Raw genomic sequence first — 24,409 nt, 5'->3', positions numbered from 1 at the left:
GGACTTAATTTGACGTGACTGAGCCTGTCATGCGGGGTGGCATGCGGGAGACCCTGCTCGCTGCACCATTTGTCATGCAGGGAAGCCTGCGGGGTCTCTGCTCCCGCTCCCCACAAGAGAAAGCAGGATATGGTGAGGCCAAAAAGGAACCCCCCCCTCCCCCCGGAGCCATAGGTAGGGGAGTCATGACTAGTATATTCTCGCTGGCTGGCGGCACTATACTCTCACTGGAGGCTGGATCCACACTGTCCGCAACCAGCCATACTAAAAGCAATCTGCGCTTGCCAGCCCAGCCACCATCTTCTTGCTAGCCCCCATTTTTTTTCTTCTTCCTGCTAGCGTAGCCACAGCAGTTATATTAGTGGCCAATGGCTCACTGGGTACAGCTGACGCCCAACTAGCCACAGCTGATAGCCATCCAATCACAGTTGATGGCCATTTACTACCTGAGCCAGCACCTGTCTAGGTGAGGCCGAGAGCCTGGAAACTACTTTCTGGGGCTCTGCCCCCACAGAGCCACTCATTTTTTGCAGGTGATGTTAGTTCTCCTGAAATATAGCTGTGGAGCTGTGTGAATTTGGAGTGTGTTTAGGGTATACATAAGGTATTTGCAAGGCCTTTGGAGTTGGGGAATTATCAAAATATAGCATATTACATTTTCCTTAGTCATAGACTCTCTTAAAAAAAGACAAGCTTCTAAATCCCTTATAAAAAGTGTCTTCCAAGTGGGCATGTAAAAAAAAAAGCAAATGTTGGTTCTGTAGTTCCTTAGTAGCAGGAAGAGATGTCTCAGCTGTGTTTTACCTCAGCGGAGGCCTGACCCAGACCTGGGGTTCTAACAGTGAGAGTTCAGGTCCTTCCACAGAACCCAGCTAGGCACACAGATGAAAACAAAACTACTTTTATTATTATTGTTTTAATGAGCGTGAGCAAAGAGGAGAAAGCCAGGCTGTGGCATGAAGTTGGAGATAAGGGAGAAATAGAGATCAAGCCTCCTCACTCTCCCAGGTTGTCACACAGTAGACAAAGACCTGAGAATGCCCTGCAGCTGTGCTGCTTCTGCTTCATTTCTTTGAGAACCCTGGTGCAGCTCTAGGAATTCCCTTGAGTTGTCTCTCTAAATGAGAATTTGAACAGTTCCAGCCTCAAAGCTTCCAATGAAGAAACAAACAAAATATTTGTGCACATATGTTCTTGAATCACTAATAGATATTCTTAACCCATCCAGCCAAAGCATTTTTCTCCTTTCTTCACGGTATCCTTGCATTTCTTTCTTGATTGGTATTTGTGGGGACAGAGTCCCAGAGAGCCGTTTTCAGGCTCTCGGCCTCACATGGAAAGGTGCTGGCTCGGTTATTAGATGGCCATCAGCTGTAATCAGATGGCCATCCGCTGTGGCTGGGTGGCCATCAGCTGTTACCGGTTAGCCACGAGCCACTAATATAACTGCCGTGGCTAAGCTAGCAAGCGCAGGTTGGAGTTAGCAAGGGGGTTGGTTGGTTGGCAGAAAAGCGGACCGTGGATTGCGGCTAGCAAGTGGGATTAGCAAGCACGGATGTTGGATTGCGGATCATGTGGATCCTACTTCCTGTGTCTCGCCCAGCCGCCAGAGAGACTGGGGTGTAGGAAGACCCCTCGTTGGGGTACTGGCGGGTGTTTGCTTTTGTGTCTCGACCAGCTACCAGTGAGAATATAGTGGTATGACTCCGCTATCTATGGTTCTGTTGTTGTTCCTTTTTGGCCTCACCATATCCTGCGTTCTTGTGTGGGCAGCGGGACAGATTTCTACCACCTCCCCCCACCCCATTAAAATAAGAATTGGAGTGGAAAAAATGGGCCCATTGCTACAAAGTCAGTACCTGCAGCCTCAACGGGTGATACCTTTCTGTGTTCCTTGTTCCCTTTATGACTTTGCAGAAGTCAGGGAAAGGCCTATTCAGCTCATTCACCAACATGAAGAGCCAGACAAAACATTCCAAGTCTATGAGTTAAGAAACCTCTGTGACTTTATAGTCCACTTGCCTTATTTTATTGAGGGAAACGAGGCCCAGAGAGATGAAGAATCTCACCCAGGGTTACACAGCAAGCCAGGGCAAGAACCCAAAAGTTCTGACTCCACATCAAATGCTTATTCAAAGTCAGTACCTGCTTCTCTGGCTTTTGGGTCAAAGGTGAGGTTTCATTAAGATTCATTTGAAGATTGGTTCCAGATTCAGTGTTTGCTATGGTAAAAATTAGAGAGAAAGAGATGAGGGTTGTCAGATTTAGGTCTCACGAATTTTTATATATACCATATACATACATACCTAGTTCATTTGTGTAAGATTATCAACACACATACAACTATGGCATTCATATTTGCTCAACAAATAATACCCGTAACTTCTACACGCACAGTCTAAACACCATGTTACATACAGTAGTAAGAACTTATATTCACATTTCTATTTTCTTGTTTTGGTTGCTCCCTAAAAGGAAAAAAAAATAAATTCTTTGTGCTACTAAAATTCAAATAAAGCTGAAATTAAAAAGGAAATATTGATGGAAAAAAATCTGCTGATGCTGTTGAATATAAATTTTGTATGATCATACTTCACTGAAGCAGAAAAATGCTTCTGCAATCTTCCAGATAGAGAAATCAGACTTTTCTTTTCCCTCATAATGTGTAGGGGCTACAGAGAGATGGAAACATGATACCAAAGTGGGGCTAGCAGGATGGGGTGATGGTGATGGTGGTGATGCAGTGCCGGTGGTGCCGCTGGTGCCGCCGGGGGTGGAGCCGGGGGTGGAGCGGGTGAGGACTAATGGAAATCATGGCGCTCACCATGAAGCAGGTGCTGCAAAGATACTGTTGGTGTTTAATCCACACAACTTGCCTCCACGGTTATGCTGTTGATCACTGCTCTGCACAGGTGTGGAAACTGAGGCTCAGAAGGTAACATAACCTACCCAAGGTTGTGAGGGTTTGAGTAAGGATTTGAGCTCAAGGCTGCCTGACTCAAATGCCACGCTGCAAAAGGATAGGATTTATTTGATTTTTTTTTCTCCCCTAAGAAAGTAAAATTAATGTTTATTAAAGACTGTTTATTTGAGGAACAGATTTAGCCAGGCACATGGTTCCTCTGACAAGGATTTTAGTCTCTTGTGTGGGACCAGTGTCCAACAAAAAGTTCTTTCCATACTTGCTACTCATAAGTAGCTCTTTTTAGAGTCTATGGCCATGTGTGATTCTGCATCTTTGTCTCTTTGACCTGAAGCCTCTATTGATTCTTTGTGGGCTGACCTTTCCTTTTCTGTTGTTTCTCAGCTGTCCTCTTCTATCTTGTTTGAAAATAGCTTCTGCATAGATTTAAAACGTTTTTTAAAAAATTGAAAACAGCTGGGGAAACTGAGGCCCAGAGAGTGGTATTGCATGATAGGCTCAGGGCCATACCTTGAAATAGCGCAAGACCAGATCTCTTAGCATCTCGTACTTTCTCTCCTTCATCACACTGCCTCCTGTTAGCCTCACTTGAGCTTGTCGCATAGCTGCTCGGCCTCTGGACAAATTCAGCCCAGCAGAATTGTGTTGTGATGAGGTTCACTTCACTGTGGCTTGAAAGGAACCATGGGTCTCTTAGAAATGAAACTTATAAATTCTAATGCATAAGGAAAGTTCTTGTAACACCAAGAGAATGAATCAGTCAGCCAGAGTTCAAGAAATGTAAACACATTTTTAGATAGGAGGCTGAAAAATCGCTTAAGACTTCTCCATCTCTTGGGTCAAGACCCTGGTAATTTACTGAGGTCCAAGCTGTCAAGTAGGAGACACAACTCAAACTGCATTCCTGGGAGATAAAGCAATGGGGGTGGTAAAAGTTCCTCTATGAACAATGTGGGAAGATCTACCTCTGTTATCAAGCCGAAGAAACAGACTAAATCATCCACCAACGCAGGCAACTGGCTGTGACTACAGGCCTGATTCTTTTTCATCATTTTGGAGCTTGTGTGTACAATCACGACTACAAACTGCACAGCTTCCAGGCCCTCCTGAAACTGGGAACTTGGGCTTTCTGTGATGAACATTTCTGCCACTAAAGAGATAAACAGAAAACACATTCCTTCCCTGGCTGCCCACCATCAGGCCTGAGCAGATTTTCAAATGCCAGCATTAATCTAACCACAGGCTTTTAGCAAGGAGATAGCATTCTCACCAGATAATAGGGCAGTTGCAGAGATGACCCTTACTAGATGGGGTCTCATCCCAAGCCTCTTCTGCCTTCTTCAAATCATAGGATCCTTCACCAAACACTCAAAACTTGAAAAGCAGGAAAGAACATCTGATTCTTGCGTGGAATAAGGCAACAAATTTTTCTTCTATTGAAACCTATTAGCTATGCTTAATTCCCAAGTTGTTGTTATTCATTGTTTTGGATAAAAATGAAACAGTCACAGTTACTCCCACTGCTTCAGAACACTTATTTCCCTTGATGTAGGGTGCTCTGGTGGGCCCCATCTTGTATCAGAGTAGAGACTGAACTCCAGCAAGTCACCTTATCAGGCAGAGTGGGCCACCTGACTCCTTCATAGATGTGTGTCAGGGCTTGGGAAAGAACATCAGACCCACAGGCTCCAGAGTGGCCAAACGTTCTGTGGTCACAAGGGCAGTGGCTTTTGGAGGTGCTGGCAGGAGCCTTTCTATGTTTAGAGCCTTCCCCACACATATAAATTCTGAGGCATGAGTCCCCTTTGAACGTTAGTACGCTGTCATGGAACTTCCCCCACAACTTGTAGAGGCTCATCACTGCGGAAGGGATATTTCCCTTGTCAAACAGATTTCAGAAGGCACCTTTGTCTTCTCATAGCTTTGCACATGGACTTGTAGCAGAAACCAATGGGAGGAGGCCTAAAAGTCAGCCTTTGTACCTTCATGGTTTTATGATTTTGGACAAAAATGGAAAATGCAAAGGCAAATTCCAGATTATTAAAAAAAGTTCTTCTCAGTATAAACTAAACCATAAAAGGAAGGACAATTCTGGTCCCTTTATATATCCTTGCTGACCTTTCCTTAAGTATGATATCTAAAAATACTTTATTTTATATGATATGACTCAAGACGCCTATGATTTATGGAGTCTTTGTTGTGTTATAATAAGTTTTGAGTCGGCTTGTTTAATGCAGGAGACCAAGACTTAAGATGGCCTTTTGGTATTGTCATTATCAAATTCTTGGGGCAAGATTTAAGACCTTGTTAATGCTACATGTTTTCTCTTTAAACCTTCCTGGATGAGGAGGAGGGTGAGATGGGCATATCAAATAGTTGCTCAAGACCTGAGAAAGTCTCCAGGCTAAAGACATACCCCAGGGAGCTCTATTAAAGGAGCCAAATAGACGGATCTAGAAGATATGAGTCAGTCTGAATTTAAATATGGAAATGCCTAGTAAATGCAGGGCAATATTTTTCTTCCAATTTGGGATAACAGTTTTTTTTACTTATATCTTCTTAGACCAAGGCTAGCTCAGTCTCAAGGGTGTGGCTTTAGCTTTGGGAACACCAACTGCTCTCAAAAGCTCATAAATTATTTTTTATGGAGCGGTCCAATGGTATATGGCAGTCTACCAAGCCCCAAATGGAAGGCAAGCTAGATGATGGAATTTAAATTTAACTTGTGTAGCAACAACAACAATAAAAAATCAGCTACATGAGAAACCCTCCAATCAGGATACATCATAAGATTAATAAGGATACCTGTGGTGGATAACTTGTATGAAAGAAAGGAATTCAAAAAAAGAGGCTGCATGTAAAGTGGCCAACCAATTCATGTGGTGGTCCTAATTCTGCAGACAATATTGTTCTTGGTCACTGGCTTTCAAACAAGTATAGACGTCTGGTCTCCTGGCCTCTAGTCTTCCCCAGTTCAATCCATTCTCTACATAGCTGCGAGAATCATTTCTCTAAAATAAAAATCTGGTGATGTCAATTCCTGCACAACAGGATCTCACAGCCTTTGGGATCAATTCCTTAGTTGCTACCTACAGCCCTTCATGGTATAACTCCTGTTTACCCTACCAGCTGCATTTCTTAAACACTCCCTCCCCCGCATGTGCCCTGGGGTTCAGGCATTACCAGCTGCTTACATTTCTCCCATGCTGCCATTTTCTCTCATCTTCACATGGTCGCTTTCCCTGGAACATCCTTTCCTCTTCTCCAATTGGCTAGTTCCTACATATATCCTTAGAAACTCAGCTTAAGTGTCCTCTGCTTTCAAAAGCCTTCTTATCTCCAGATAAGTCAGCCTGTGCTCATTCATAGCTCTAAGCACACTCTACTATTACGGATGACCTTAAGTCATGGACTTTGTCTCGCAACTGTATTCTTGTGTCTAGCACAGTATTTGGCATTAGTAGATGATCAATTAGTATTTGTTGAATGAATGAATGAATGAATGAATGAATAAGCGATCTTTATGTGCTCTATAAAACAGACTCACTAATTCTTTCTACTGGACATATTCTGATGCTGGTGTCTTCATTAATTTTCAAATGAGGAATTTTAGAGAATGAAGACAATAGGAAATGAAAATCTTTAGATCACAGGCAGATGTGTGAAAGAAGCAAGAGAGAAAGTAGGAGGAAAAAACATCCTTAAGAAAAACCTCATGCTTTTTTATGGTCTTTTTGATGAGAAGATAATACAAATGTCTAAAGGGTGATGAAATAGAAAACAGTATTTATGGATTACTAGTTAACGAAAGTTGTAATTTTTTGATCACTCTGACGGAAGAAAAGTTAATAGTCTAAACTTTTTTTATAAGTTGAGAAATATAACTCTCTCTCTCTCTCTCTCTCTCTCTCTCTCTCACACACACACACACACACACACACACACACACACACACATCTTGAAAACCATACCAGCCTTAAAATACATTGTAAGTACTGCTTCACTGCTTGAGCAAGGCCCTGATCCCTTAGGCATACCATACATTAAGTGAGCAGCAGATCTTGGCTACTTTGGGAGGAAGACGTCTTGAGAATTTTAAGAATCCTTAGATTTGTGAATACCCCTAGTGTGTATCATATATCCAATAAAACTAAAGTAGAAATGAAAAAAGAGGGGGAGTTCTTTAGACTCTTGATGAGTCTATAAATGAGTCTATAAATAAAGGATAAGAGTACTTTATACAACTGTTTTTTGGCAGAGAATCATCAAATTGTTAGACCACTTCACTTTCTCTTACTTCCATCACCAGTCCCAGCAGTTGGCCTTCTTTTAAGGGCCATTAAAAAAAAATACACACACACACACACACACACAGTGACAAAAAAATGTATACACATTTTAAGAAAGGAAAAAATTGTATTAAAATTGTGATACTCAATATATACCAATAACAAAAGATGAATATAAGTCATGTGTATATATATTTTTGGCATCCCTGGTATATGTATATGACTATATACATATATACATATGGTTATATGTGTATGTGTAAATCAATTTTTTTTAAAAAAATAGCTTCACAAGAGCTACTGCAGATGTTACAATGAATATAGACCACAACACTGAGACAGGTGCTTGGTGGTAGGTAGGTGCACTGACTGGCTTAGTGGTAGTATTCTGTCTCCCCGTCTCATGATGTCTCTTATTTGACTTCACGCCTCTGTAAAATGACAAATTGTATGTGTCTCCGACTCCTGACATCATTTGCAAATAGTTGAAACTGATCTTCAAGTCCACAAATACCCAAAGTCCACCGTCTGTATGTTTTTTTTAGAATCCTATCATTTTTATCTGAAAATGTTCATTAAAACCAAATGACTAAAAAGAAAACAAAAAGTCGTGAAAGCTCTATAGGTGATTTCAATGAATAGTCTTTTAAATTGCTCTTTGAACTCAATTCCAGGGGGTATAAAGTATTTTCAGAGTAATGTTGTACCCATTTTCTTAAAAACAAGTGGGGAGTGTTAAACACAAAGATACCAGAGTTGTTCATTAGGGTCGTTGAGCAAATCAAGGAAACAAGTTGCCTGTACTCTAAGCTCTGAAAGAGGTCCTCTGTGCTTCTAAGAGCTGTCACATTAGAATGCATTGATTTTCCTGCAAAGACTATGCCCTGCATGGTAGTGAGACTCCCAAGTCAATGTTAAAAAAGCTTGTTTAACCTACATTGTCGCTGAAATCTTTCATTCATCAAATACATGTGAAACACCTACAGTCCATGTGTGCCAGCCGCATTCTACCAGGTACTGGTGGTACTAGTGTGTCCCTGCCCTTAAAAAGCTTGCAGTCTAATAGAGAGAAAATTCTAGTAAGACAATTCTGTGAGAGGGGTGCTGTGATGGGTAAGCACCGGGGGCAGTGTGAGCACGTGGAAGAGGCCTGTCACCTAGTCGGTGGAGAGGATTAGGTGGCAGGCACAGAAAAAGTGCCTGGAGGGAGGTCAACTGGAGAACTAAATTGGGAACTGAAGGGTTAGGAGTTAACCAGAAAAAAGGGTAAAAGTTGGGGAATAACAGAAAGTAGAAAGGTGGTTGGCAGGGGCTTGGGTAGAGGGGAGGATGCAGAGGTGTTATTTCATTGGTATAGAGTTTCAGTTTTGCAAGATAAAAAGAGTTCTGGAGATTGGTTTCACAACAAGATGAACTTACTTAACACTACTGCACTGGATCCTTAAAAATGGTTAAAAGATGGCAAATTTCATGTTATGTGTATTTTACCACAATTTAAAAAAATGTTGGGGGGTAAGAGGAGATCAGGAATTTGTGCTCCAGGCAGAGGGAACAGTATTTTCAAAAGCTTGGAAATAAGAAAGAGATTTGCATTAGCCTAAGGCCTTTTAGTTACTAGGAATAGAGAAGAGGAGGAATAAAAGTTTTCTTTCCCTTTCCTGGATATAGAGCTTGTTATGGGGCAATTCTGAAATAGTCCAAGTTTGTCTTTGGACCAGTTTGTCTACCATTTCTCTTTCTATACTTTTCTTCTTCTTCTGCTTCCTTCCCCATATAGCTCATATTCTCTGTTCATCCAAGCCCTCCGGTACCCTACCAGTCAGGCATGTTTCAACCCTGAAAACTCTACTTACCCCAAAGTTACCCACCTCTGTTTTTACTCCTATCAGAATTTGTAGTACCTCAGAACAGCTGTTTTCATCTAGGTTGCCAGAGGACAGATATCTGATTAAATAAATTTTTACTAAAGTGTGAGTGACTAATAGTTTCTGAGTATCAGTATTTTAAGAAAATACTTCTGAATCCAAAGGGAATCTATTATTATTGAGGTTTAAATAGTAGAATAGTAGAAGTGAAATTATACCATTTTTGGCTATATTAGGAAGAATATTTTTGGTCTGGGGAGATATCCCTGTAAATAGCCCCATCTTGCTTGAAAATCTATCTCAAGAGTTTGGTTCTCCCAAACGATTTCTTCGTTTTTTTCAGCTTCTCCCCTTTCCCCCATATCTCTAAAAGTTGCAAGTAATTTTCAATGTTACCCACAAAAGGGTGTCTGGTGCTGGTTAAGACGAACTGGAAGGAGAAAAGAACAACAGAAGCTATTTGTTTGTATGGGTCATTTTTAAGTCAGGAACTTCCTAAACGCTCACATATTGTCAGATAGAAATGTGCCTATCTTGATTGGCATCACCACTAACCAGGCATAGTGGTAAAAATGCAGGTTCCTATGGTTCAAAACCCAACTTCAACACTTAGCTGTGTGACCTTGGGCAAGTCACTTAACCCCTCTGAGCCACATTGTCCTAGATGAAAACTGAAGATACTAGAATTCATCATATATGATTGCTGTGAGGATGAAGTAAAATAATGAATCTAAAGCACTCAGCAGCACAATGTTTGGCATAGCAAAGATAGATAACAATGGTAGCGATCATCATCAGCATTATCATCCTTTATTGGAGGGCTCCTATTTAAGAGCTGCTTTGGCTCAGTTCTAACCAATGAGTGCAAATGAGCAGAACTGACACTGAAACTTCCCACCGTGGTCAACATGTCCACCCCAGGAGAATGGCAGGAAATGTAATGCAGAATGCCAGGCTTCCAAATATTTCTCTGCTTACAGATTTTGAGATTGGTAAGCATATGATTGTGCCTTTTTTCCCTTCTAGTTTTGCAGTCTCTGGCAAAAACAATTCCCTCTCCCCAGCTCTGGCTCCAGCCCTCGATCTGTGGCCTTGCTTCCTGTTACTTTAGCAGGTCCCTCACGCAGGATTCATTGCTGCCTGCCCCAAAATAAGCAGCAAGAAAGACCACACACATTTTCCTATTAATCAAATACTATTTTTAGGAGAGAGAGAAAGTCCCTACATAATCATCTTTTCCCCCTGGTCTGAAGCAGAAGCAGCAATAGCTATGGGTGGAGGATGAACAAAAAGTCAATCTATACTCCTAGTTTTTGCTTATTTCTCCACGGGGGAAATGAAATATAAAAGGAGGCTTGGAAGAAGCAGAACTGACCTCAGTCTTCCCTTGAAAATACAAGGCTGAGAATCTTTTCTTCTCCAAGAGCTTGTGGCTGTGCAGGCTGAGCTGTGCACAACTCTAGGAGTCAATGTCTACCTCATTATAACGTGAATTGTGCAATGTATGACGTGCGGAACCCACAGGATGTCCCTGCAAATTCTCCTTTCTGGGGCCAGCTAAGCATAAGCACTTGGTTCGATTCGACTTCTTTTCTCTCCTAATATTTGCACTGAGACCACAGCACACAGGGCTGCCCCTGTGTAGACACTACATTTCTCAGGCTCTCCAAGAAGTGAACCCTCTTTCCTACTTCTTGCTATACGAGTATTTGGGGAGAAATTGTGTGTTTCTGGAAGTCTAGGTATGAAATAATATGTACGTGAGTCAGAGGACATAGAAGAGTAGAGGTAACTTTTTGAGGAAAAGCTAAACTTTTAGGAAACATTGAATGCTAGACCCCTCCTTTTCATGGCTGATATTTCATGAACTGACAGATTTGTAGGTTGAAAAACAATAAGGGTTTTTACCTGAGAATATGAAAAACTCTTGAAAAAGAAGCCATTTTCCTTCCAGGGGAAAACACAAAGTGGATGCCTTGATGCTTTAGCCTCGTAATGAATTGGATGGTTTTGAAAACTCGTACATGGCTATCATGGAGAGAAGTTTGACTTAGGATTCAATAAGTATGGAAGAAAATAGTACTTTTGTTTAAGATGTTTAAGGGCGGAGCCCTGCGGGGACCATGATGCTAAACTATGAGAGGGAAACTTCTGACAGAGCAAGAGCATGAAACAGTTAGTGTTTGACATATGCTGTGAAGAGATGCCCAGATTTGAACAGCAGATGTGCTGTGGGGCGCAGTGCATGCAATGATGGGATGACAGGCACGCGTGAGGAGCCCCAACCTCCAGATGTAGTGCAAATACAAAGGTTGGACCAGGGGAGACACGAGGGATTCTAGCTCCTCTGATTCCAGGCAAAAAGACAGACAGGCATTTCCACAAATGACATTTTTTGTGATCTCTTAGTCACTGTGGGTGAGAATTATTCTCCTAGCTGTCCTTGTCAGTCAAAATGAACACTAGTTAAAACAATGCTCTTTTAATGGCTGAAGAGAAATAGGATGACAGACCAGAGAAAGATAGTTAAGGGAGATGTAATAAATTGTAAAGAGGTCAGAGTGGATCTGAAATGAAGGAATGTTTTTTAATGGGAAATTTGTGTGTGTGTGTGTGTGTGTGTGAGAGAGAGAGAGAGAGAGAGAGAGAGAGAGAGAGAGAGAGAGAGAGAGAGGGAGGGAGAGGGAGGGAGGGAGGGAGGGAGGGAGGGAGAGATGAGATGAGATGAGATATCAAGGAGATAGAAGAAGGAAGGAAAAAGTCAGAGGGAATCATAGAAAATTCAAACTAGAAAAGATTTCTAAATCCTCTACCCACTCAAACACATTTCCAAATGCATGCATGTATGTATTTATGTATGCTTCATTGTCTCATTACTGATAATAACTGTATTGGAGAGGTTGCCAAAAATGAATGTTTGGGTTTATTGATTTGCCAAAGTGTGGTGGGGCTTGGAGAAGCCTGCTCCTTGGTGTTTTTCCACCTCGGTGGGCATACATGCAGCCCCACGCATGCACATAACTTAGGCTGCGGGGCAACGTGGGATTCTGAGAACCAACACTGGAGAGAGGAAAAAGCCATAATTAGTGTTAATTGTTGACCCTCCAGTTCAGAAATAGATGCTCTGGAGAATGGGAAATGAGAACAAACATTAATTATTGAGTAAGGGACCTTGGAGACAGACACTCTGGATTAAAAGGAGAGAGATAAATTGCATAATGAATGTTAATTTTCCCTCAAAGAATTGAGTGCTTGGTGGTTGGAAGGGAAAAAGAAGCTAAAACAATCATGAAAGAGAAACCTCAATGTGTGTCGGGGTGAGAGGGTGCAGGGGGGTTATACAAACACTTTCCATCACTGCTTACCGCCTTTTGCCCTTTGCCTCACTCACAGCTCCCAAGAAATTTGCTATCAGGGTTTTCCTTAGAACTCTTAGGAAGCTCCACCACTTCCCAGAGAGCATGTAAGCCAGAAAACAGCCACATTGCATTACTGACAAACTTAGTGGTGCATGACACTGGAACTTATTTTTCATGTGTGCTGGTGGGAGTTTGACTTAAAACGAGGGAGATGGCTGGAGCGCAGTGCCAGGCAGGAGAGGGTTGTGCCCTGTGGGGGTGACTCAGGCTCCAGGGCCTTAATTGTTGTTTTATCTTAATTAAAATACACGACATACACACATACACCCTCTCCCCAAAGTAATCTTCTTAACTGAAAGTAAAAACAGGAGAAGGTAATTTGAGTAGAAAAGTAGAGATAAAAACTGTAGCCAACTTTGTAAAGAGGCTCTACAAACTTGTCACTGGCTGTCCAGATTCAGAGCGCTGGTTGACATCCCCACATCTAATGGGTTGCCCTGGGATCTTTCCTTTGCAACATCTCCTGTATTTGCCCACTGCTTCATCAGCTGTTGTCTAGATGATTCTGCAGTAGCCTGATCACTCAGCCTTTTCTCTTGCCTGTTTTTTCATGCTGGCACACACATTGGGTTGTATGATATCCCTCCTGAAACATCTGTGATTCCTTGTTGCCTAAAAAGCAGCATTTCAGCACTATCCTGGCACAGGAGGCCTTCTCTGGTCTGGCCCTGGCCTGCCTTTCAGCCCCATCTCCCCCCACCCTGCCCTTCCCACCTCCCCTCACGAAGCCCCTCCCAGTCCGTTTCCCCTGTCTCCTCATCATCCCATGTATACCCTGCTTTCCTACCTCTGTGCCTTTGTTCATGCTGCTCCCTCAGCTGGTTATGTCTTTCTTTGTCCTCTGTTTACCCACTTGTACTGTTTCTCAAAGGTCAGTGCAAATGGGGAATTCTCTGCAAAAAGCCTTCCTCATCCCCTAGGTTAGAATTAATTGCTCTTTCCTTGAACACCCCTAACTTGTATTGTTTAGGCCTCTATTATAGCACTCATTTCATACCACCTTGTGGTAGAGTTAGTTGCTTGTGAATTTCTTCCCACAGGGCCCAGTGTCAAGCCTGGGGGAGCGGGGTAACGAGAGCACAGACCGGCCTGGGCCTGAATCCTGGGACTGAATGCTTACCAGGTGTTACCAATGGTGCAATGGAGTTAACCTTGTGTTCCAATTTCCTCACCTATGGTATGCGAAAATACTCACTTCATAGGATTATTGGGATGATGGAAAGAAATAACATATTTGAGAAATAACTCTCAATTTTAGCACCCTTCCTTCTCCCTTGCACATGGTAGGTGTTCAGTCCCTTTTATCAAAGGAGTCAAACACATACATCTTCCCTCTTTTAGGTCCATGATATTTTATATCAGAATTTTACTTAATACTTTACAAGATAATACTGCAAGTATGATCTGGTTTGATTCTCACAAAGCACTGTGAACTAGGCTGGCAGATACTATTATAACTGCATTGTATTAGTTAAGGAAAGTGGTAAGCTGCTGTAACAAAGAGACTCCAAAAGATCAAGATTTATTTCTCTTTCACCTAGGAGTCCAGAGGGAGGTGGGCAGACCAGGAGTCTCTGCTCCCTGGCGCTATCTGAGCACCGTGGTTCTTTGTATCTTGTAGTTTCATCATCCCATAGAGTATGCCCTCTTCCAACTGGTTGAAACTATTTCACCACCACAACCAAGACCAAGGAGAAAGATTAACACTAGATGCCTACATTCCCTCTGATTCAGAACTCATGTTTGGAAAATGAAAATAAACACAGTCATGAATTATTGAATGTCTGAGATGATCCTGCTCCAGGATTTAGACAATCCTTCTGAGGGACGCTCCTTGGGAAAGGGGTTTTTATTTTGTAATAGAGCATTACAGCTGGAAGGAACCTTAGAAATCATCAGTTTAGCATTTTCCAAAGTGTGTTCCCAAAACTTGATTGTTTTTGCTAAAAACAATCAAGGATTCAGTGGTCAAATAAGTCTGGGAAGCTTTGCATATCCTCATCCTTAAGGTCCATAATTCACATTAGCGTCTTAGAGACTCTGAAGTCCTGTAGTAAGGAATCTGCTTAACTTCATTCAGCCCACTGGTTTTCCAACCTTATTTGGCCTCAGCACCTCTCTTTTTAAATGTAATTCTTGTTAACTTTATGAGGAATTGGAATTCTACTGGACATATACTGGGAAGATTGATTCAATCCCAACTTCTCTTTGGCCACATGAGGAAGCTGAGTTACAGAGCAGTGAAATTGTTTGCCCATGAGCACAAAAATCATTGTGGTAGAGCCAAGACTTGGAACATTTAATCCAGAATTCTTTCTTCTTCCTCATGCTGCCTCATCTAAAGGACTTCTCCTTTAAATCTCCAGGCATCTTCACTGAGGCAACAGCTGCTAAGAGAAAGGCTACTCAAGGAAAATCATACTTTGTCAAATATCCCACCAACATGGAAAAAACCTTTTACCCATGGGTCCCCACAACCAACCTTATCACAAATGACAAATGGGGAGAACAAAGAGAAAGTCAACCACTTAACATATGTTTGCCCCCAAATAATCAGTGTTTTGAGACCAGCTGGGATATTCTTGGACCCTTTATCTTTCTGTTTACCAAATTGCAGACCATCAGGAAATGACACCAAGTGCATTATCTATTACTGAAAACAAATTACCTCCAAATCTAGTGACTTAAAACAATAAACCTTTATTATATCTCACACACTTTCTGGGGGAATCTGGTAGAGGATTAGGTGTTTGATTCTGACACAGAGCCTCTCACGAGGCTGCAGTCACTAAGTCAGCCAGGGATGCAGTCATCTGAAGGTTTTACTAGGGCTGGAGCATCTCCTGTTCAGGTAGCTCATTCACAAGCCTAGAGCGTTTATTCTGGCTGTTGGCAGAGGGCTTCCGTTCCTTGCCATGTGGACCTCCCCATTAGACTGCTTGAGGGGCCTTCATGACAGCATGGTGGTTAGCTTTCCTCAGAATGAGTAATCCAAGGGAGAAAGCAAGGAGGAAGTGCCTTTCATGACCCAGTCTCAGAATTCACCCACTATCACATCTGTTATGTTCTGTGTTTACTAGAAGTGAGCCACTGTGTCCAGCTTGCACTGAAGAGGAGAATTAGGCTCTCCCTTTTGAAGGAATGTGTATCAAAGACTGTGTAGACATATTTTAAAACCACCACACCAACAAGAGTTGCAAGAGAGACGGATGCTAATTACATTATCAAAACAAGACACATTTAGGGGGTGAAAATCCATTTAGCACAAGAACTAGTGCTAACAGGAAACTCTGAAAGAGATCAAGAATTTAAATTTGCATGAGACCCCAAAAGTCCTAAATCATTGGCAGAGACATTCTTGAACTTCTTATAGTAAAAAACTTCTGAATAAAAGAACTCCTGAAAGAAAACTTCTATAGCTGCCACTGCAATTAGACTAGATAAAGGATTCGAATCAAGGATAAGCAATTTAGAAAGCATATTGAATGTTTTGACTTGTATCCTTCCAAGTTTTTTCCTTTCTTAAGCCTTTGAATTTTTAAGTGTTGCAATATCCTAACATGACCAAGAGTGTCAAATTCCAGCTCTAGTCTTCACATCTTTTTTCTCTTTTTCTGAAGTTTTATATTCATTTCTCTATGCTGTCTGAACAGCAAGATATCATGATCTAATTGCCTAAGAATTTATTTCCAAATAGATGTTGACAAAGTCTGAAAGTCTCAGAAAGATCAGACAGATCGTATTCCCTCCTGTACTTAAGTGTTTTTTAAATTAAAGCAAACAAACAAAAAAACCAACTATGATCCCAAAAGGACTTTCCTTAGTGGCACCTGGTGTATCCAGTCAATCAACAAGCGTTTCTTGAACAATGATAAAAATAAAAGGTGCTCTAGGACTCATATAATATATTTGGGAGCTAAACAGAAAACAGATGCAGATAAATACAATAATCACAAAAGTGGGAGTGAGAGGAATGAGCTGAGACTACATCTGGGCAGTTCTATGCAATGAGGTGGATTTATTAAGGAAAATGTCCCAGAAACGATAGGCCTTCCCCTGGAACTTAAAGTTATTGTAAATATTTAGGGGAACTTGGGCCAAGGCTGAGAGATCAGAGAAGGAAGACTGGGCCATCAAAGAGGGTGAGGAAAGGATGAGTCTGAAAATAGTGGGCGATCAGACTGGAAGGGCAGGGTGGGATGGTGACCAAGGTGCATTTGAACAAACTGAGCTGCAGAGTTTGATGTGGTTGGAGCAAATCCTTTGCAAGACTCAGAAAATTTGTTTCAGTATACTGCTTCTCAAAACAAAACAACAAACATTTCCCATTAATAGAGGCTCTGAGAAAGCTACATCTGTTCTGTGGACCCTTGTAGGGAGATGTGGATTTCAGGTCCTGCCTCACCTTCCAGGACACCATCCAATAACCATCAAGACTGAAGGTCTACCCACTGTATATGGTAGAAAGGCTAGAGAGAGGCCAGTGACGGACTGATTCATTCATTCATTCATTCATTCAACAAGCTCACAGTGAATGCCTTTAGGTTTGACAAACAAGTAGGATTAAATATATTATTGTTCATGGAACTGGGACAAGATGGCAGACAGTCTCCATTTATTCAGCATAAGTTTCATCTCTCTCTCTCTCTCTGTCTCTCTCTCTCTCTCTCTCTCTCTGTCTCTCTCTGTTTTGTGTACAAATGATTGAAATAATTTCAATGAACATTTATCGTGATGCTGCTCTGTATGTGTCAGGCACTATTGCTAGGGCCTGGGTGTAGTGAAATGACCGAAACCTCAAATCGACAATGTGGCAACAAACTTAAATATTTAACTTAAATATTTTCTGTTATGCTTCTGGCTTTCGTTTTGCCTGAAGGGGAGCGACTTCTCCTGGAACAGAGTGGACAAATGTGCAGCAGGTGAACAGAATCGTATTTGCTTTCCAGCTGTTGTACCAGCTGTGTCACCCTGACAGTGGCTTCCATCTGTCTAACTCCTGCTTCTGCCAGTTCAGAACCAAGTTATTTTTATACTGGTATCATGGTATAACCCAAGTGCTGATGGAAGTTCCTGAACACTGAATTCGGAACCAAATATAGTCTAGTTTCTGGAAGCCCACGTACTGGGTGACCAGTTCAACAGCAACAGACACCAACATGAAAAATGCAGCAGTAATTAAGGAACTTCTCAGCTGCTGGTGGTAGAGGAACCGATCCCCTCATTTCAGATGGGATGAGAAACCTTGGACACAGGGAGGGACTGACCCAAAGTCACTAACAACATAGAGGACAAGCTAGAGCTACTCAAATCTCTTGGCTCCAAACCCATGCTCAGCCAGTCATGACGTCACCCACCAAACGAGCATAGATTTTAATCTCCCTCCGCAAGAGGCCTGCTGGCTGCACGACTCAGACATATACATCCTGATGGTTCCTGGGTGGTTGACACTCATCACCTTCTGATTTCATTTTTTTTTTTTTCCCTTTTGCAAAATGGCTGCTGCCCAGAGCCAGCATCTCTTTTCCAAAAAGTTAATGTGCCAGACGGGATTTTGGAAACTGCCTTGAGCTCTGTCAGGAGCCAGATGATTCACAGCCATGAACCAACGCACATAACAAGGGGACCTGATTGGATTACCAATTAGCCACCTCCACCTCTGGAGGTTGCTTGGAAAGAAGAGAAAGGGTGGTATTTAGTTTGGGCAAATACCAAAAGGGCTTTATCATTCTCATCAAGGCATCAACACGGCACATTAGACCTCCTCTAAGCCATTCCACGGGAACTTCTCTCTCCAGATGCTCCAGCAAGAGTAAACTTGTTATGCAAACATTGGGTTATTATGTCTGAGCTACAGAAGCACCTTTGTGTCAGCGAGAAGGGAGAAACTGGCTGACTTGCATGTGTTTTTAATGATGCCTCTGCTGCTGGGAAGTTTTCAAAGGTACAGGTAAAATCTTCCCCTATGAAAACGAGGCTGACCTGGGATGTATCATCTTACCTTCATCCAACAGAAGCTCCTTGGTTTGCTTAGGTGCTGGGAGGTTTAGGCAGACGTTTTCTCCATCTGGACCCAGCAAGAAGCGTCCCAGTGTGGGGTCTCTGGACTCTTCTTGAAAACAAGCACAAGCGTGGGCAATGTTAGTTAGCACCAGTGCAGGGAGGGAGGCTGAACCTGGACTGAGCTCCCTGACTGCCAGGTGGGGAATTGCTGGTGTGTTCAGGGGTTTGCCAGACCAGAGGTTCAGTCCTACCCCTGGGATTTGCCAGAGCAGAGCCATTGTTTACAGGAGGTTAAGGTGGGATGACCAGAGTGGAGCTGCCACTAGCTTATACCATGATTTTGTGAGTCTGGAAGAGGTGACCCGTCTGGGTTTAAGCAGCCCCACAGGGACCAGGCTAGGCTGGAGAGGGGCACCTTGTATAAAGGTAAGAGACCCTTCCTCTAGGTAAGTGTAGCCCTGGGTGATTCTAGCCTCTGCTTTCCTTCTGCTTTGTGCAGTGCTCTGCGTGTATAGCCATGCCCTCTGGACCAAATGCTGGGACTGTTGAATGACTCCAGGGGGCTCAGGCCAAGAAGGAAAAGGAAGCTATATTTCCCTCAGTTGCATCTCCAAGGCAAAAGGATCAGGGATAGAGTTGGTCACCAGTGAAGTACATGTTTACAAGTACACACACACACACAGAGGCATGACATGCACACATGGACACACGAACTCACATACTTACCCAGTGATGTGCATACACATACATGTATGTATGCACACCCATAAGGCGAGCATGCACAGATGTGCACAGACACACACAGGCAGCTGTCCGTGTGTGTATACACACACCAGACATGAACAAGCACACACAGCAATACATGTGCCTTGTTGGCAGATATGCGTGCGTACCTGTGGTCACACACACATGCATACACAGTGTGTATGCGTGCACACTAGCACAGACATAGATTCACATCGGCATATAAGCGCACACATACCCTTACACACACAAGTGCCCTCACACATACCTTCACTTACACACACCCAACCTACACACTTGAGGTTTCAGGCTGCACTCTTGTCATAGTCATGGCCCTGGCCTTCATGCTAATCAGATTCTCCCTTTATAAGGATGGCTGAGTTAGAGTGTGTGTGTGTGTGTGTGTTTGTGTGTTTGTGCGTGTGTGCGTGTGCATGCAGTGTGATTTGTCCTGGACTATACAACCTCCTAGGAATGCCCCTGATGTTGTCATGTAGTAACTAAAGTTTGGTTTATTTGTATCAAAATGAAGAGAGCATTATTACCATGCAAGGATAAAAGGGAAGGGTTTGTCAAAGAAAGGTTCTGTCTCTGAAGCGATTTATACTGAACAATGATGTCTTTGGGGGAGGAGAGAGAGAGGGAGACAATTAGTTGGAAGGAGGGAAGAGGTTTAATTTTGACCATTTCAGCCTTAAACAGAAAAGCTGCCAACACACTGGAGTTACGTGTTTAATTGTGGATCTATGTATTTAACTTATGCTTACAAGTCTTCAAGTATACATGTTTGGAGGGGGCCTGCAGAAGGGGGGGGGGAACTGATTTAAATAGTGACACATCCGACTGTGAGTGAGCATGAGATGAAAATGAAAGATGTGATACCTGTTGTCTTCTTGGTGGCCCTCAGTTCCCACGAGCCTCTCAGAGTGTTTCTTGCAGCCCTGAGTGTGATTCTGCTGTTAACAGATACTTTTTTCACGTTTGTCTGGCTCCCAAACACACACCATCTCCTTCATCTGGTGCTCAACTGGAGAAAGCAGCCCAAGACTCCAAAGAGGAAGGAATAGCTGGCTGGGCTGCAGTTTCTGGTCCGTCTCCAGCATAGCACCCCCATGGGATTTTCAGGGGCAATTTGGACTCTAAGCAATTTTAGCTTTATGAGCTGCTTTTAAATCAAAGTCCTCATGGAAGCTGTTACTATACTGTCTTTGCATTATTGCTCTTGTATAAGCATCTTACACTCCTCCTAGACTGTCAGCTTCTAAGGATAAGAAGGGGCTAAGTGAGGCTAAGTTATAGAGGGTGTGACCTTGCCCTACCCTTAAGGAGAAATCTGGAATCCTTCTCTCTCTGTGAACAGCCTCAGGCTCTATCCTGGGCTGGAGGGTGACTTCTCTCCTGGGCATTTCCTATCGGTAGTGTCCCCAGGCTCCCTTGCCCCAGGGAGGGTTATGGCTCGGAGTTGAGTCTGCCTGGAGTTGAGTCTTCCTGGTAAATCCATTAGCGTGTCTCCCTGCAGAGTGCAGGGAGCTGTGTCATCACATGCTGCTTCCAGGCGTGAGGAAAGCACAGAACAGCTTGGCAGAGCGTGTTGGTGCAGCAAACCCTTCAAACATGTACTGACTCTTAAGGAATATGCATGGTGAATAGTAATCCCACTGACATCGTTGGAAGCACTGCTGCTATCCCCTTTTCAAGGGTGGCTTTCAGACAGCTTATAGGACAACGGTTGCCTCTTGGCTCTAGAAGATGATTAATTAAAAGGAGCCCAAAGCCACAGATAAGCCAAGGGGAGTTCACCTCAGGGTGATTACCTTGTCCTTCTGCTGGGAGTGTTCCCCTGGACTGTGTCTCATTCCGGGGGTCTGTAGGGCTGCTGCGGCCTGACTTCCTGCAGCCCCTCTGGCCCTCTGGACTTTTTCTTTCTTTGATCAGGGACAGTGGTGGAGTCACTCTGTGGGGTGGGACATCATTATCTTCAAAAGCAAAAGGAGAAAAAGCATGAGTGAGAGAACTTCTGTATCAGTAAGAAGGAGAAGGAACCTCTTTTCTAACTTGGTTTACGGTTCTTAGTGTGTAGGATGGCTTATTCCACTCATTCTCAAGTTCATCCCTCTTTTCCAGCTCTACTAAGAGCAGAGGCTAGGTATCTCCCATGGCCAAGGTGATAGTCTGCTTGGCTAGAACAGTGCTCAGTTGGGGAGCCTCCAAGAACTGGGAGGAATTGAGCTGTGACGGTTGTTCTCATTTTATTGATGGGCTCCTAAGTCTTAGGACTTGTATCCTAAGTCTTAGGACTTGTATCCTAAGATACAAGAAAGACTAGGGAGGCTGCAGAGTCCTTCCAAGGGCTCTAACTAGGGGACCCAAGCTTTAGAACTCATGGGATTATTGGCTACAGAGTTCCAACCACAAAGCAATATCTCTAAGCAAAACCAATGATTACATGGCTCCTCAAGGTCACACGACCTCCTCCTCAAGGTCATAAAGTACAAAGTAGCACTCTCCAGATAGTAGTCACAAGGTAATGGGATTGATGATAATGCTCCACAAAGTAGGTCCTTCCCTCTACCTCTGTTCTCTCTTTCTCTGACTCTTCTTAAAACCATCGGGGACTGTTCTAGGGAGGGTGAAACCCAGTAATCTAAGTGATTGAGACCTTGTTCTAATCTTATTCAGAGAGAGTGGTCTTTATTTCATGTTCAATACACTGTTGCTGTTTGTGTTTAAATGCTGGTTTCCCACACAGTCTCAAAATATCACCGACTACTTATTTATTACAGAGGGAAAAAAAGTATGTTTATAATGGAGATATTTAGCAGATACCACCTTTAGCCAAACAATGAAATTTAACATCACCTATAATGGAACAAGTTATCACAGATGAAATACATATAAAGGGATATTTTGTGTCCTATGATGTGATGTGCTGAGAAGGACACAACCTCACCTATCTGCTATTCTTGCCAAAAATATTTGATCAGAATCTAATCACAAGGAAACAAACACATCTAAATTGAAGGTAATTTTGTAAAGCAACTAGCCTATCCTCTTCAAAAATGTCAACGTCATGAAAAACAAGACTGGGGCAGTGTTCTAGAGTAAAAGATTCTAAAGAGAAGTGACAACTAAACGCAATGCATGATCCTTAGTTGAATTTTGGATTGATTGGGGAAAGAAACCATAAGGAAAATTATTGGCATAATTACAGAAATTTGAAGATGGACTATGTATTAGAAAATAGCATTATGTGTTAATTTTCTTGATGATGGTCATTGCATTGTAGTTATGAGGGAGAATATCATTGCTCTTAGGAGATACGTGCCGATAAAGGATAAAATGTACATAATCCACAACTTACTCTCACATGGTTCAGCAATAAAACAAAATGTGTATGGGCATAAACAGAAACCGGCTTCATTTTTATGATGTCAGAAGTGAAATAATCCAGGTCTGTGCAGCCTCTGAGGCAATAGGACAGTCCTGTTTGCCAGCTCTAAGCACCCTTGTCCCAGGGACCTCTGTATGGAAATCTTGCCTCTTTGAATTCCTTTCTTTTTGCGTCTCCTAGTAGGTGGGTCATATACTGACCTAACTCACACCAAGGTATTAGGGTCTCCTTAGACTAGCTTCCCCTAGGCAGGTGGCAGAGGATGGACAAGCTCGAGATACTTGGTCCCTGGGGGACACAGCACTCAAAACAAGTGGAGGCAATGCCCAAGTGTGAGTGGAGCAATACCCAAGACGAAATTCAACGCAGTTGCCATGGATCTCAGTGGCTCAGGCTGTGCTCCTGATGTGGTGGCCCACAGGCCACGTAGAAAGCTGCGTTCCTACCTGTTTGCAGACAGAGCACCCTTGCCCATGTCCGATTTTTTTTTTAAGGAATTTTCAAAGTCTTTAGGATGATTAACTCTCGCTTAAGAGATGGAGTAAATAAGCCCCTGACTTAACAATCAGAGGAAGTTCTCAAAACCGAAATGTCCTCAGAAGGTCCTAATCTGGGTTCAGATTCTGGCACCAGAAGGCCTGAGCTCCATTGCCAGCTGGGCCACTTATAGCCGTGTGACCTCAAACAAATTACTTATCTCTCAGGGCTTCAGTTTTCTGATCTGTGAAATCAGGGTAGGATTGTTGTAAGGAGGAAATGTGATACTATGTGTTAAAAATTAAGGACAGTGCCTGGCAGAGAGGAGGAACTCCTTAAATACCAATACTTATCCTACTGCTTCTGATTACCACTGGTCAGAGATCACCTAACGTCCGTGATACTGTCATCTTGCACTTGTCCTTCTGGAAAAAAGGTGTTGTTTTTTTTTGTTTTTTTTTTGTTTTTTCTGAAAATGGGGAGCTTTCTATGTATGGTCCTTTATCTTCAATCTATCCAACACATATAAATATACACCCACATGTGTAATTTCAAATGCACATACGATGTTTGGAAAGATTGGAGTGAGGGTTTTTAATCGATATTATGGACTTTTTAATGAATAAATACATGTTCCTAAACAGATTAGAAATGAAATTTTGTTGGTTAAAAAGGTAGAATAAACTGTGGGGCATGCAGTACATTTTAAATAAGTTTGGGGCTGTTTTACATCTGCAACTGGAAAATATTAGTGGGGGATGATAACGAGATCTTCTGAGCTAGACACTAAGCTGGTTTTACTGCAGCACCTTGGTGCAGGCAGCTGCTGCCTGGATAAAAGCCATCTTCAAGTGGCCAGGGAGGAGCTAACCTCCCTTCCAGCCTCCTTTTCCATGGCTGTCGGGACCCTTGCGTGTCTTGCCTTGCTCCCCTTTGGGGTGAGACTCCTGTGGGATGCTGGAGAGGGGGAGTAGCTACCATGAGGCGAGAGCATGTCCCTGTCCGAGTCCACTGTTAACTCCGGCAGCTTCAGGGGGGGTCTCCATAAAGGATTGGCTTCTTCTGTTTCTGGTCCTGACTCAGGGTGTGGAGCACCTGGGAGTTGAGGAGAAAGCAAAGTTGTAGTAAATGTCTGTGGTTTTTGTCAGCTGCCTCTTTTTTGGGGGGTGGGGGAGAGGACTCATCTCTTTCCCGCTTACACCATATGGTTTGGGTGGAGCTGTGTCCATTCCTTGACTCCAGGGAAGGGCATGTGGCTGAAGCCAGGCTAATGAGTACCGCATTGCATTAGCCACAGA

At 42.9% G+C, this 24,409-nt stretch overlaps 1 protein-coding gene across 5 annotated transcripts in view; it reads right to left on the bottom strand.

Annotated features, from left to right (window-relative positions):
- Positions 1-24,409, bottom strand: part of KIAA2012 (KIAA2012 ortholog) — a 94,754-nt gene that overhangs the window by 42,150 nt on the left and 28,195 nt on the right. For 4 of the 5 annotated variants that reach the window (XM_074340240.1, XM_019726826.2, XM_074340253.1 and 1 more), the window contains 4 exons: positions 24,090-24,206; positions 21,058-21,219; positions 18,498-18,608; positions 2,146-2,222 (listed from right to left, as the gene is read on the bottom strand). In XM_074340240.1, the coding sequence (XP_074196341.1) occupies positions 2,146-2,222; positions 18,498-18,608; positions 21,058-21,219; positions 24,090-24,206 (467 nt within the window). The remainder of the gene's footprint in view (positions 1-2,145; positions 2,223-18,497; positions 18,609-21,057; positions 21,220-24,089; positions 24,207-24,409) is intronic. The other variant, XM_019726824.2, reaches the window with a different exon arrangement.

The sequence above is a fragment of the Rhinolophus sinicus genome, linkage group LG01 (genome assembly GCF_036562045.2).
Source record: "Rhinolophus sinicus isolate RSC01 linkage group LG01, ASM3656204v1, whole genome shotgun sequence".
Taxonomy (NCBI): domain Eukaryota; kingdom Metazoa; phylum Chordata; class Mammalia; order Chiroptera; family Rhinolophidae; genus Rhinolophus; species Rhinolophus sinicus.
Note: the sequence above shows the minus strand (reverse complement) of the source record. Positions and strands in the feature narration are given on the sequence as shown.